We start from the raw sequence: 15825 nt of genomic DNA, 5'->3' as shown, positions 1-15825 counted from the left end.
TTCTGATGGGGAACTGGAATTCCCCCTAGGCATCGGGTGGTAGTAGTGGCAGTGGATACAGAGAGACCGGAAATGGCCAGGCAGGCTTGGGCAGAGAGGGAAAGTGCTGCAGCCAGTGTAAACTGAAGCCTCTTTGGGCCTAGTTGACCTGCTCAGAAGGTCTTGACCTCCCTTGCCTGAGAGGACAGTGTTGTGTTGTGGTTAAGAGTGCAGATATTGGAGCCAGACTGCTTGAGATTGAATCCCAACTCTAGCGGCTATTAGCTGTGTGACCTCTGGTGAGTTCTTTTACCTCTTTGTGCCTTGTTTGTAAAATGGTTCTAATGTTAGTATGCTTCTCATAGGGTTTCTTCTGGAAATTCAATGGGTTAATATTTATTTATTTAGAGACAGGGTCTTGCTCTGTGGCCCAGGTTGGAGTGCAGTGGTGTGATCATGGCTCACTGCAGCCCCAAGCTCCCAGGCTCAAGCAATCCTCCCGTCTCAGCCTTCTGAGTAGCTGGAATCACAGGCACGTATCACCACGCCTCGCTAGTTTTTTATATTTTTTTGTGGAGACAAAGTCTCACGTTGTTGCCCAGGCTGGTCTTGAAGTCCTGGGCTCAAGCGATGCTCCTGCCTTGGCCTCCCAAAGTGTTGGGATTACAGGCATGAGCCACTGCATCCAGCCTAATGGGTTAACGTTTATTAAATGCTTAGAACTGTATGGTACAATATAAGTATTTGAAAAATAATGGAGACCAAGAAGCTAACATTTCTAACTCATTTTCACATATTTATAAAAATTAAAGAATCATGGAAGTAAAATGGAATCACCACCATAACAAAGAAAGTTTATATGGGGGTAAGTGGTAGGTAGGTAGTGTACAGATTGGGTTGTTAAACATTCTCCTGGAAGGGGATGTGCAAACCTTAACATCGAAAGCAGGAGAAGGTTTTCCCATTGAGCCAGGTTTAATTTTCATTCCCTTAAAATTTCCACAGATTAGCACCTAGTTAAGAAGAAGAAAAAGTAAGATAACATTACAAGTCACTTAAAATTTATTCATCTATTATGCATTCATTCAACAAATTATTTATTGAAAACTTACTATGAACTAGGCTCAAAATGAATGCTATACTCTCATGGAATGTAGTGATAAACAACATATAAATACATGCATATGTATAAAATATAGTTATAACAATAATTACTCATATATCCATATTAAAACATGAGTATATTAACATTTGCATTTATATTAGCATACTTGTTATGCTATTTCTAGTTAATGAATTTTTCAATTTTTGATTGTTATTTTTGATATTTTCATTTTTTATCAGGTGATACATTCTCATGGTTCATAAATTGAAGCATTATAAAGACACATTGTGAAAAGTTTTTTTCAACCTTTCCCTTATCTATTTCATCTTACTCCTCCCTCTTCTACAAAATAACCACTGTTGTTCTTTTTTCTTATTTCATTTTTTGTTCTTATTTCATTCATTTCCTCTAGAATTTCTTATTCCTTATCTCTATGAGCTCTTTTTAAAAATCCTTTTTAGAGTATGGTTGCTAAGGAGTTGTCCAGCAAACTCTTAATATTTCAGGCAGCAAGGATCTCAGCATTTTCCATTTTGAGGCAGCCCTAAATAAGATACTTCCCTATCACACTGGGAGGAATTCTTTCTTTCAGTAGATCCAGTATTATTTCATTTAAAAAAATATTGTAATGCCCTCACTCTGATCCATTAACAGTGGTGTTTGTCAATGAATGGCTATTTAAACAACTATCTGTTAACAGAGCTTTTTTGCAATTAGGTTCTTGCAAGCATTGTTTTTTAAACATTTTCTAACCACTCAACTCCTATCCCTCAAATAATATTAAGGAGACAGTGGACACTTTGGTTTTTATTCATCTGACTAAATGGAGTCCAGCTATGTCTTTTCAGTGAGGTCAGGTACCGTTTCAGTCTGTCCATATCCTTCGTAGATATCCAGGCCCGTCTTGTTTCTCCATTTTTCAGTCACGTCAGGGGTGATTGGTTCCCCAGCACTCACACAGTGCTTTAAGCTTTTAAACTTATAGCTTCTCAGAAAACCAGATAAGTTAGATTTAGGAGGAAAAATGGAGAGAAGTGAAGATTAAGGAGTATTTCTTATGAACTTCAATATAAAATGTTTTAGTTGCTTTTTAATTCCTCTCTCTATCACAAAACAAACAATTTTACCCCATAAACATATACAACTACTAAGTACCTACACAAATTAAAAATAAAAATATTAAAAAGATAAATCATTCTAATATCATAGAATGATATTAGAACACCCCAAATACTAGTTTTTCTTCACCCCCCTTTTTGTGGTGGAGGTAAAATTTATTACAAAGAAAGTCATTCTGTTCTTAGGGAAGGTACCCCATAATAACATTTTATTTTATTTTGTTTTTATTTTTATGTTTTCATGGTATGCTTCAAAAATTTGCATGTCATCCTTGTGCAGGGGCCATGCTAATCTGCTCTGTATCATTCCAATTTTAGTGTATGTACTGCTGAAGTGAGCACCATAATAACACTTTAAATCAGCAATGAAAAGTACCAATTGTTTGGTTAAACTGATGGTGGGATATTTATACAATGGAATACTATACAGCTATAAAAAATGAGGAAGCTCTTGTACAGTGCTGCCCAGTAGAACTTTCTGTCATATGGAAGTAATCTGTAATCTGCTATACCCACTACAGTATATGCTAGCCCTATATGGATATTGAACACTTGAAACAGGACCAGTATAACTGAGGAATTGAATTTTTAATTTTACTTAATTAATATTTATATTGAAATAACTAGCTGTGGTTAGTGGCTACCATATTGCACAACACAGTGCCAGAATGTATTGTTAGAGGAAAAAAGCAATGTGCAGAACTGTGTGAATCTTGTGATACCATTTATGTTTATAATAGAGAAGGAGAGGTCAGGTGTGGTGGCTTACGCCTGTAATCCCAGCACTTTGGGAGGCAGAGGTGAGCGGATCACCTGACATCAGGAGTTCGAGACCTGCCTGGCCAACGTGGCAGAACCCCATCTCCACTAAAAATACAAAAAGTGGCAGAACCCCATCTCCGCTAAAAATACAAAAAGTAGCCAGGCATGGTGGTGCACACCTGTAATCCTACATGCTCAGGAGGCTGAGGCAGGAGAATTGCTTGAACAGGAGGCAGAGGTTGCGGTGAGCTGAGATTGTGCCACTGCACTCCAGCCTGGGCAACAGAGCAAGACTCTGTCTCAAAAAAAAAAAAAAAAAAAAAATAGAGATGGGGAGAATACATGTGTATTAGTTTGTGTATTTTCAGGGAGAATAGACAAGAAACTGGAAACTCAGTTTGCCTCCATGGAAGAGGACTGGGTCACTGGGGACAAGATTTGAAGCAAGACTTTTTTCACTATGTATTTTTATATACCTTTTGAATTTTATGGCATGTGAATTATTTCCTATTTGATAATTAAATAACATCAATTTAAATATACTTACCTGTGATATGAGCTATAACAAGAAACACATAGATGTTGAGTATCCTTAATCTGAAAATTCAAAATCCAAAGTGCTCCAAAATCTGAAACTTTTTTAGCACCAACATGATGCTCAAAGGAAATGCTCATTGGAGGATTTCAGGTTTCATGTTTTTGGATTAGGGGAGCCCAACCAGTATAATGCAAATATTCCAAAATCCAAAACAATCTGAAATCCAAAAGACTTCTGGTCTCAAGCATTTTGGATAAGGGATTCTCAACCTGTATTGGGTCTTCATCCTGGGTTCCTGGCCCAGAGCTTCTAAAACCTTTGTAATTTCCCAAGTGATGGGTGTGCTAGGAGTATCTTTTGTTCTAATATTTTGCCTTTGACTCTAGTTCCTGACACAGAGCTTCTAAATTCCATGGAATTTCCTGGGTGATAGAATTGTCTTTTGTTCTCATGAGGTGACTTTCAATGGGGCTCCCGTATGGGGGTTGGTCACAAGAAAGACTAAGCCAGGAACAGAAGCTTGGCACTCTCAGCCTCACCCCCATCCTTCAGGGAAAGGAGAGGAGCTGGAGACTGACTTAATAATCAATCATGCCTACATAATGGAGCCTCCAAAAAAATCCCTGAAGTATGAGGTTTGGAGAGCACCATGTGCTGGAAAGGTAATGCACCCCCACTCCACAGGGATAGAAGCTGCTGCACTTGGGACCTTGTGGACCTCACCCTACGTACCTCTTCATCTGGCTAGCTATTCATCTGTAACTTTTATCATATCTTTTATAATAAGCTGGGAAATGTAAGTAAGTGTTTTCTTGCACTCTGTGAGCCATCATAGCAAATTACTAAACCCAAGGAAGGGTCATGGGAACCTCTGATTTATAGCCATTTGGTCATATGCGCAGGTGACAGCCTGGACTTGTGATTAGCATTTGAGATGAGAAAGAGTCTTGTGGGACTGAGTCATTAACCTGTGGGATATGATGCTGCCTCCAGGGAGATAATGTCAGATTGAATTAAATCATAGGATACTCAACTGATGTTGGAGAATTGGTCAATGTGGGGGAAAAGATCCCTTACATCTGGAGACCCAGAGTATTGAGTATTGTGAATATAGTAAAATAGTGGTTGCTGGGAGCTGAGTTACGAGGATGCAAAAGCATAAGAATGATATAATGGACTTTGGGGACTCTGGGGAAAGGGTGGGAGGTGGGTGAGGGATAAAAGACTATACAGCTTGGGTGATGGGAGCACCAAAATCTCAGAAGTCACCACTAAAGAACTTATTCATGTAACCAAACACCACCTGTTTCCCAAAACCCTACTGAAATAAAACAAAACGAAACAAAACAAAAACAAAAAACAAAGAGAAACGGGGGTTGTTTTTCTTTTTGGATTACCAATGAACCCTTTCAAACGGAATCAGCAATAGAATAAAAGATATGCATCCTCTTTTCTATCTGCTGGGATAAGGTTCCAAATAGAAACAAGTTCTCTACTTTCTCAGCTCAGAGAAAGCCATCATCCAAAAGATTTACCATCTTCTTACCCATAACCACTGGGCTTAGAGCTATAGACATAGCTGAACCCTCACTTTCTTCTTGTTTAGGGAAGCTTACCCTGGTCACAGTAATTATCATTTACAGAATGCAGGCAAGAAGGAGAAAGAGGAAGAGGAGAGATTGCTAAATCCTGTGTCTACTGGCTTGAAGCTATGTTTCAGGCAGAAAGATCTTTTATTTTATAGCTTCCTCTTCTCCCTTCCCCCTACTAAATGCCTATTTACTAACATTTCTTACCTGGCCATATCATTCTGTACAAGCATTCGGTATACAGTTGGTGCTGAACAGAAGACTGTGATGGGGTACTTGGAGAGTGTCTGCAATTTAGAAAAAGCAAACTCTTGTCTTACTACAACTTTAATAAGTGCTTAAATGTCTTTGGTTGATGCAGCACAATTTAAACATTGTTTATGTTAATGTAAATGCATTCTTACCTTTTCTTGTAGAGTCATCCCTCAGTGTCTGCAGGATTGGTTCCAGGAATGCTTAAGTCCCTTATATAAAATTGTATGGTATTTGTATATAACCCATGCATATCCTCCCGTATACTTTAAATCATCTCTAGATTATTTATACTGCCTAAAACAATGTAAATGCTATGTATATATTTGTTACATGGTATTTTTTATTTGCATTTTTTTAATTGTTGTATTTTGTTTTTGGTTTTTCTCCCCAAATATTTTCAATATGTGCCTGGCAGAATCAGAGGCTGCAGAACCTGTGGATACAGAGGGGGCCGAGTGTATCTTTTTAGGCTTATTGACTTTCTGGATGTGACATATCTTAAATCATATTGTCTACTCTGATCTCTGCAAGTTGCTTTATTCACCATTTCTGTCAGCCATACTGCTTAATGCATTTCTAAATATTGACCTCTTTGTGCTTTGACTTACTTGCAAGATAGAAGTCGGCTCAAAACGGGGTAAATGGTGTGTGAATACACATGCTCCCTGGATCCAGGGAGAAAAAACACTACTCCATGCAGACTTTGCCCAGCCTGTATCTGAGGTATTCCACATCACATCTGAGGGTGTCAAATCTAGCCAGAACCTGGGAAAACAAAGAGTATCCCTGATGTACATAGGAAAATAAATATAAAAGACCAGACCAGTACATAAGTCATCATCTTTGCAGTTTTGACACTTCAAGCTGTACTTTTGTGGAAGTATACCTTCCATTTACAGATAATCCTAAACCAAAACTGCCGTGGGTGTGTGCAGTCATTTTCGGATATCCACTTGTTCCACTGGTAAAGAATATGGCCATGATCTCATTGTGTTTTGTCTTCACACAGGTGTGGCTGTCACTGGCATGTCTGCAAAGGAAAAACTACAATGACTGCATGTTAAACACAGCATCACAGACTGTTACCACTGAAAAATTTTGAGAAGCTCTCCACTTGAACCTCTTCATGTCATGAATCAGGTGCCAGTGGCTTAGCTTGAATTACAGGGTAAAAGCCATCACTTTCTCTATCCTTTTAGGTGCTTTCTAGAATCAAAACTAAACTTTGTCATCAAAAGCCCATTTATAATAGCTGCTTTCCTAGCTTTTTATTCTATGATAAAGAAGGATTGAAGCATTTTTAAAACCTGAGATTTTTATCATACCTCCAGCAGAGTGAGAAGTCTGTGATCTTGCAATCATGGATAAGGAAGAATTTTCCCCTTCTCTCCCCTATGGATGCTTTAAAATGTGATTTTTAAAAAATGAGTATGTTAATACAATACATGTTAGTAAAAGCCATGGGTACTGATGGGCCAACAAACTACAGCCTACTGGCAAAATCTGACTTGCCTCTTGTTTCTGTAAATAAAATGTTATTGCCCATTCATTGAGGTTTTACCTGTGGTTGCTTTCACACTACAGTGGCAGAGTTGAGTAGTTGTGATGAGACTGACTATATGGCCTACAAGGCCTTAAGTATTTATTCTCTGTCCCTTTTACAGAAAATGTTTGCTGAGGCTGGGCATGGTGGCTCACGCCTGTAATCCCAGCACTTTGGGAAGCTGAAGCGGGTGAATCACCTGAGGTCAGGAGTTCAAGACCAGCCTGGCCAATATGGCGAAACCCTGTCTTTACTGAAAATACAAAAATTAGCCAGGCACAGTGGCACGTACCTGTAATCCCAGCTACTCAGGAGGCTGAGAATCACTTGAACCAGGGAGGTGGAGGTTGCAGTGAGCCAAGATCGAGCCACCGTACTCCAGCCTGGGCGACAGAGCAAGACTCTGTCTCAAAAAAAAAGGTTGCCAACCATGAAAGGATGGGATGGTTTTTCTGTTTCCCACAAGAGAGTCTACATAGTTCTGGATATAGCAGACAATAAGATTGAACAGGATGTAAGCATCCATCCAGGGAAGAAAGAGTTCCAGTTAAAGAGAAAGAAAACCTTTTAGTTCCAAAGGATAATCAGACTTCTATACAAGTCACACATTAGGGCAGCTGCACACATACATATCAAGTGTCTAAGATGCACACAGACTTATCCAGGCATGTGGGGTGGAGAATGAGTAGAAACAACCAGGCCATTCATGAGAAATATAGAAAAGCTATTTTCTTTTCTTTTCTTTTCTTTTTTTTTTTTTTTTTGAGACAGGGTCTCTCTCTCTCTCTCTCACCCAGGCTGGAGTGCAGTGGCTCAATCATGGCTCATTGCAGCCGTGACCTCCTGGGTTCAAGCGATCTTCCTACCTCAGCCTCCCAAGTAGGCTGGGACTACAGGTATGCATCACCATGCCTGGCTAATTATTTTTATTTATGTAGAGAAGAGGTTTCACTATGTTTCCCAAGCTGGTCTGGAACTCCTGGACTTAAACCATCATCTCACCTCAGCCTCCTAAAGTGATGATTTACAGCCATCAGCCACTGCACCTGGCTAAAAAGCTGTTTTCAAAACCTGACAAAGCTATACCAAGTGTTCAGTCTATGATTTCATAATTATTTTAATTAATTAAAAATACTATCTGTAGGCCGGGCGCAGTGGCTCACGCCTGTAATCCCAGCACTTTGGGAGGCCGAGACGGGCAGATCATGAAGTCAGGAGATTGAGACCATCCTGGCCAACACGATGAAACCCTATATCTACTAAAAATACAAAAAGATTAGGTGGGCATAGTGGCACGTGCCTGTAATCCCAAGTACTTGGAAGGCTGAGGCAGGAGAATCGCTTGAATTGGGAGGTGGAGGTTGCAGTGAGCCGAGATTGCGCCACTACACTCCAGCCTGGGCAACAGAGCGAGACTCCGTCTAAAACAAAACAAAACAAAAAAAGTATCTATAGCTGTGTTCCTATCACTCGATTGCCCTCAAAACCTGAGGAAGGGTTATTGTACTGATCTCTTGCTAGAGGCAGTACATACAGAAGTGAGGAGTGTAGGCTCAGTACCCATACTGCCTGGGTTTGAAACTTAGCTCTGCCAGATACTAGCATTTGACCTTATTCAGCTGTATAATTATAGTACCTAGGTTGCTGTGAGGTTTAAATGAGGTAATATATCTGAAGTCCTTAGAATAGTTTCTGGCACATAACCATATCAATATAAGCTATGATTGCAATTATAACATTATTTTTATTAGAACAGTACTTGGCCTTTGGCAAGAACTCAATATTAGCAATTTTAAATGTGGTAGGAAAAAGTCCATAGTTGCAAGCGTGCTCCCAAATCCTTAAGTAAAGGTAGGAAGCTCATTCTAGAGAAGGACTTTGCTGCCAGCCCAATTCTAAGGCATAACCAGTACCTGGCAAGAGTTCCAAGTAACCCATGGAAGCACCCCATGCTAGGCTTCAACATCAGTGAAATTCAGTTTTATAATTGCATCCCTTAACATTAAGCATTTTTTCTTTTAACCTGATACCAGTGTTGCTGTGAGAAAGGGAATGGGATAGCCAACACTGAAGGACTGACTGTGATCCTTCAGTGACAGATGCTGGGAGCCCTCTTTAGAGATTGCCTTGACTGAAGACAGTGGCTTTTTTAAAGGTCTTGACTCCTAGGGACAACCCCATCCAATTACTGATCAATGTGGGTGTATAAAGGCCAGAACCTCTTGCTTTAGCTGGGAACAGCTTTGAGGAGGTCCTTCAGAGGTCCAAGTGGGTTGACTGAAAGCTTTGTAGGGAATACATCGCAAATAAATTTCTTTCTCTGCCCAATCCGACATTCTTACTCATTCCTCACAGGTGTTAATCTCAAAAGAACTCCTTAATAAACTTCCTGTACACGAATCTCCAATCTCAGGGGATCCCAACCTACAAAAAGCACTCCAAACTCCTTCCTACTTCAGAGTTTAGCACTATTAGTGCAGCAATAACTACCAACTGTTCCCTTTGCCTGTTGTTTTAATTTGCATTTTTCTAATCACTACTGGGTTTAATATCTTTTTATTGTTGCCTTTCCTTTTGGGAAGCTGTTCTACAACCAGCATGGCTACTCACTTCATCATCTCCTTGAGGTTCCCCCACCCCTCTCTGGAGTTCTCTGATACAATCAGCTTGGAGTGCAGATTTTCACATTTGGGTGCAACAGCGTCTACTGCTGGGGCTAAAACATCATTGGTGATAATGCAGTTTGCTTTTGAAGATTGTAGTCTGTAGAGAATGTCTTTCTGGGTCAGCTGAGTGGTTCCTGGAATTAAAACTGTCCCTAAAGGGGCAGAAAAGAAACAGTGTTTAGAAGAAAGGTTATTCTTCATTATGTTATAGTAGTGTAGATATCATCTATACATTCTGTATTTCTCAGAATGAGTTAGTCAGTTTACCAGGAAGATATCTATTTATCTTACTTTCACTTATCTGCTTTTGCCTTTCAAGGGATTTCAGAGTCTATGACCCTTTTGGCCTAACATGAAAGCATGTTAAATACTGGATAATTATTCTTTATTTGAAGACCATCCCTAACATTGAGCTTGAAGAAGGTTTTGATTGAAAAGTAATATTAACCAGTATTTATTGAGTATTTGATTATATGTTTTAACTCATTCAGTCCCCACCAAAAAACCCCGAAAACATAAAAGCTATGAATAACTTGCCCAAGGTATCACATAAGTAGTGACAGTGCAGGGATTGAACCCTGTAGCCTGACTCCAGAACTGTACACTTCATCACTTCAGCTGAATGCCTCTTAAAATGTACATGATTGCTTTATGATTTCTTTCCAAAAGGAAGGGTGGAGGCATCCATCTTTTCTGTGGTTCTATTCCTGCTGGTTATATATTACACTGTAAGATGAAGTATAATGATTAAGAGTGTCCTGAAGCCAGACACTGTTATAGCTGGGACTTGGGACAAGCCACTTCACCTCTGTGAGCTTCAGGTTCTGCATCTGTAAAGTGATATTATAATAATACTACTTCTTTTGTAGGATAATTAGGGGATTAAATGAGTGAAAACATGTAAAGAACTTAGAACAGTGCTCAGTAAGCTTTGGGTATTATTTTCTCAAAGGATAAATGGACTCTCAAAAATATATAGATCTTCCTCCTGGGCCCCACCACCCTTAAGTCCCAGACCCTTAAGAGAGGGATGGAAAGCATTCACTTCACAATAGGTTTTACTCTTCCCAGTTGACACAGTAGGCAAGAAGATTGGGGAACACATGTCTGCCATTCCTGGACTCTTGACACTGGCTCATCATTTCACTTTGGGAAGGACCAGGCCTCTCCATCAGGGTTCTTCAAGAAACCAACAACCAGGACCAGAACACAGGTTCTTTAGAATATCTTTTCTTTCTAATCAGGGCAACACAACAATTTTTGTGAGGCTATAACTCTAAGGTTATCTTTTAAAGATGTTCCACCTAGGGATAAGGAATTAGCCTACCACGGCCTAACTTTTATATAATTTAAAGGCACTCTTTGACAATAAGCCCACACCAAAATAAATGTATCATGATTACTTAGGTGTTCTGGAAAATCTCCCATCCAGCTTAGTAATAAATATGATCAGAAAGCAAACATTACTAACCTGTTCGCAAACAGGCCACATTTGCAAGCCACCACTCTGGGACCCTGGGCAGAATCAGAATTACCCGATCTCCTCTTTGTAGGGAACAGGCTTCTGAAAGTATATTGGCAAATTTTCTGGACAGAGATCCCAGTTCCTCAAAACTCCATCGCACCTCTTCTCCATTTCTGTTGATCCACCAGAAGGCTGGATTTGAAGGTTTCTTTCCAGCCTGAGGAAAGACAAACCAGTCATTGATTTAAAAGTTGTTACACAGCTAAATTCTGGGCCAACTGACTCAATGGAATAGATTAGCTGAAGAAAGTTCACAAGTCATTACTTAGAACATGGATGGAGAATTTGGAAATAACTCTAGGGGAGACATCATCAAGATGGATGACTAGAAGTGCCCAGTACTCACCTCCTACCAGAAGTACCAAGACAGTGAGCAGATAACCACATGACAAATAGAATGTCAAAGGGAGAACACTGGAATTTAGCAAGGAAGTGACAAAACTCTCTGAGACCTGAAAACTAGAGATGAAAGCATAGAGAGGGAAGAACAGCAGCTGGCCAGGATCAGCACAGAGCCCAGAGGGACTCCCTATTTTGAGGAAAATGTAATGGAAGATCCTCAGCAGTCCACATTCCCATCACAGATGCCTGAAATCCCACCTACAGGAGAGCCCCTCAGCCCTCACACACCCTGAGCCTAGTAAATGCTGTATAGTATAGTATACTAGTATAGTATAACATTGTTCCAGAGAGGAAGTTCATACTAGATCCCCCTGCAACAAACCCCAGGACCCGAGCTGCTACAGCATGGCATCATTTTAGGAACAGAGCTACTACCATACTACATCTTGCCCTGGGGCCAATTGCCCCTGCATCTCCACATCCCTGGGGCCTTGCTGACATCCCCACACGTTCCCGTAGAGGGCTGCAGCATTCCAACACCAGGTGGATCCAGTGATAGAGCCAGGCCACTGGCACCTGAAACTACACACAGCACTCTACACCCCAGGGAACAGGCAGTCCAGCACATCAGGGAGGCTGCCCCAGGACATAAGGCACTAAAGCACACTCCCCAGAGCCTGAGAGCTGCCTTCCTGAGCCTGCTGCCATGAACATGATCTTGCCCCCTCTAGTGGCAGAGCCGCTTTGTGCCTGCATTGCCATCTGCGGACCCAAGGACTGGCCCATTCAGGCCGCCACTACTACAAGTACCCACGTGCACTGCCAAAGGACCTGAGGTCTGACTCACTTGAGGCTTACCACTGCTACTGCCAGTGCCCATGCACACTACCTGGGAGCCTGAGGATCAGCCTGCCTGGGACCCGCTGGAGCCACTGCTGGCACCCTCATGATGAACAAAATAACACCTATCAATAACAATCTTGACTGTAAACAGTTTAAATTCCCCAGTTAAAAGATATGGACTGTATGGACTGACTGAATGGATAAAAAACAAGACCCAACTATAGGCTGCCTACAAGAAACTCACTTCACCCGTAAAGATACACATAGATAGGGCCAGGTGCAGTGGCTCATGCCTGTAATCCCAGCACTTTGGGAGGCCGAGGTGGGCGGATCACGAAGTCAAGAAATCGAGACCATCCTGGCCAACATGGTGAAACCCCGTCTCTACTAAAAATACAAAAATTAGCTGGGCATGATGGCGTGCACCTGTAGTCCCAGCTACTTGGGAGGCTGAGGCAGGAGAATTGCTTGAACCTGGGAGGCGGAGGTTGCAGTGAGCTGAGATCGTGCCACTGCACTCCAGCCTGGCGACAGAGTGAGACTCTGTCTCAAAAAAAAAAAAAAAAAAAAAAGATACACATAGAAAATGAAGAGATGGAAAATAATATTTCAAACAAATAGAAACCAACCAAAAGTGTGCAGGAATAGCTACGCTTATATCACATGAAATAGACTTTAAGTCAGAAAACATAAAAAGAGGCAAGTCATTATATAATGATAAATAGATCAATTCAGCAAGAGGATATAACAATTGTAAATATATACGTACCCAACATCAGTGCACCTGGATATATAAAGCAAATATCATTAGATGTAAACAGATAGACTCCAATACAAACAATGTTCGGGACTTTAACACTCTACCCTCAGCATTAGATGGATCATCTAGACAGAAAATTAACAAAGAAACATTGGATTTATACTGCATTTTGGACCAAATGGACCTAGCAGATATTTACACAACATTTTATCCAACAGCTACAGAATACACATTCTTCTTCTCATCAGCACATGGCACATTCTCCAGAATAGACCATAAAAACAAATTTCAACAAATTCTTAAAAATTGAAATCATACCAAGTATGTTCTTAGACCACAATGGAATAAAACTAGAAATCAGTAACAAGAGGAACTTTGGAAAAGTGTACAAATACATGGAAATTAAACAACATTCTCCTGAATGACCAGTGAGTCAATGATGAAATTGAGAAGGAAAGCAAAAAATTTCTTGAAAATAATGAAAATGGAAACATAATATATCAAAATCAATGAAATAAAGCAAACACAGTGTTAAGAAGGGAAGTTTATAGCCATAAACACCTATGTCAAACAAGCAGAAAGATTTCAAATAAACAATCTAAGAATGCACCTCAAGGAACCAGAAAAGCAAGAACAAACTAAATCCAAAATTAGTAGAAAGAAAGAAATGATAAAGAACAGAGCAGAAATAAATGAAATTGAGGCAAAATTATAAAAGATCAACAAAACAAAATTTTTTGAAGAAAAACAAAATAGACAAATCTTTAGCTAGATTAAGAAAAAAAGAGAAGACCCAAATAAAATCAGAAATGAAAAAGGAGACATTACAACTGTACCACAGAAATACAAAAGATCATTAAAGACTATTATGAACAACTATGTGCCAACAAATTGGAAAATGTAGAGGAAATGGATAAATTCCTGGACACACATAACCTACCAAGATAGAAAACCTGAAAAGACCAATAATATGTAATGAGATTGAATCAGTAATTTAAAAAAGCCCAGAATTGGATGGCTTTACTGCTGAATTCTACCATAAGAACTAACACTAAATCTTTTTTTTTTTTTTTTTTTTTTGAGAGGGAGTCTTAACTCTTGTCGCCTAGGCTGGAGTGCAATGGTGTGATCTCGGTTCACTGCAACCCCTGCCTCCCAGGTTAAAGTGATTCTCCTCCCTTAGCCTCCCTAGTAGCTGGGATTACAGGCATGCACCACCATGCCTGGCTAATTTTTGTATTTTTAGTAGAGACACCACACTTCCTAACTTCAAATCATACTACAGAGCTATAGTAACCAAAACAGCATGGTATTGGCATAAAAACAGATGCATAGACCGATGAAACAGAATAGAGAACCCAGAAATAAACCCACACATTTACATCCAACAGATTTTCAACAAAGGTGCCAAGAACATACACTGAGGAAAGGATATCCTCTTCAGTACATGGTCTGAGGAAAAGTGGTAATCGTATGCGGTAGACTAAGACTAGAGCCCTCTCTCTCACCATATACAAAAATCAACTCAAACTGGATTATAGACTTAAATGTAAGACTCAAAACTATAAAACAACTGAAGAAAACATAGTGTAAATGCTTCAAGTCATTGATTGAGGCAAATGTTTTATTTCTTATTTTAATTTTAATTTAAAAAATTTTTAAAATGTTATAATAAATTTAATAAAATCAGGCAGATCCTGAGCCAGAGTAGGCACTGAGACTCCCCTAGGGAAATATTTTAGGGATAAGGATATGAAAACACAGGCAACAAAACCGAAAACAGACAAATGGGACTATACAAAGCTAAAAAGCTTCTGGACAGTAAAGGAAGCAATCAACAGAGAGAAGAGATAAGATATAGAATGGGAGAAAATATTTGTGAACTATTCACCTGACAAGGAATTAATGTCCAGAATATACAGGGAATGCAAATAACCCAACAGCAAAACAAAACAAAACAAAACAAAAAATAATTCAATTAAAAAATGGACATAGAATCTGAATAGACATTTCTCAAAAGACATACTAATTGGCAGCAAGTATATGAAAAAATGCTCAACATCATTAATCATCAGGATAATTCAAATCAAAACCACGATGAGATATGATCTTACCCCAGTTAGAATGGCTATTATCAAAAAGACAAAAGATAACAAATGCTTGAGAGGATGTGGAGAAAAGGGAACTCTGAAACACTATTGGTGAGAATATAAATTAGTACAGCCATTGCAGAAAACAATATAAGGGCCTCTCAAAAAACTAAAAATAAAACTACCATATGATTTAGCAATCTCACCACTGGGTATTTTTTCAAAGGAAAGGAAATTCTATCGAAGAGATATCTGCACTGCCATGTTTATTGCAGCACTGTACATAATAGCCAAGATATGGAATCAACCTAAATGTCTATCAAGAGATGAATGGATAAAGAAAATGTATATATACACAGTGCAATACTATTCAGCCATAAAAAAGAATGAAATTCTGTTATTTATGGCAACATGTATGAACTTGGAGGACATTATGTTAAATGAAATAAATCAGACACAGAAAGATAAATGCCAGATGTTCTTACTCATATGTGGGAGCTTAAAAAAATGAGCTTCACTGAACTTCAGCCTGGGAAACAGAGTAAGACCCTGTCTCTTAAAAAAAAAAAAAAAAAAAAAAAAGGAGCTCGGCCTGGCGTGGTGGGTGGCTCACGCCTGTAATCCCAGTGCTTTAGGAGGCCAAGGTGGGCGGATCACTTGAGACCAGGAGTTCAAGGTCAGCCTGGCCAACATGGCAAAACCCTGTCTCT

General features: G+C 39.6%; 2 protein-coding genes and 1 non-coding gene across 5 annotated transcripts in view; 1 reads left to right on the top strand and 2 right to left on the bottom strand.

The window, feature by feature from the left end:
* The window catches only part of ERI2 (ERI1 exoribonuclease family member 2), a 45816-nt gene that overhangs the window by 19406 nt on the left and 10585 nt on the right, over positions 1-15825 (top strand). Inside the window, exon 11 of the mRNA XM_024241436.3 lies at positions 6356-6486. Within this exon, the coding sequence (XP_024097204.2) occupies positions 6356-6448 (93 nt within the window). The 3' untranslated portion in view covers positions 6449-6486. The remainder of the gene's footprint in view (positions 1-6355; positions 6487-15825) is intronic.
* ACSM3 (acyl-CoA synthetase medium chain family member 3) overlaps positions 1-15825 on the bottom strand; it is a 33488-nt gene that overhangs the window by 10739 nt on the left and 6924 nt on the right. For all 3 annotated transcript variants that reach the window (XR_010137691.1, XM_054533010.1, NM_001131300.1), the window contains 7 exon segments: positions 11027-11237; positions 9500-9707; positions 6233-6376; positions 5955-6111; positions 5299-5378; positions 1946-2069; positions 912-992 (listed from right to left, as the gene is read on the bottom strand). Coding sequence is in view for 2 of the 3 variants with exons in the window: in XM_054533010.1 (XP_054388985.1) it covers positions 912-992; positions 1946-2069; positions 5299-5378; positions 5955-6111; positions 6233-6376; positions 9500-9707; positions 11027-11237 (1005 nt within the window). In the remaining variant the exon portion in view is untranslated.
* On the bottom strand, positions 2438-2544 carry LOC112131408 (U6 spliceosomal RNA). The gene has a single exon (XR_002913488.1). It is a non-coding gene; the product is annotated as a U6 spliceosomal RNA (small nuclear RNA).

This window comes from Pongo abelii, chromosome 18 (assembly GCF_028885655.2).
Source record: "Pongo abelii isolate AG06213 chromosome 18, NHGRI_mPonAbe1-v2.0_pri, whole genome shotgun sequence".
Classification (NCBI taxonomy): domain Eukaryota; kingdom Metazoa; phylum Chordata; class Mammalia; order Primates; family Hominidae; genus Pongo; species Pongo abelii.
The sequence above is the reverse complement of the archived record's forward strand: the minus strand, read 5'-3'. Positions and strand labels throughout refer to the sequence as shown.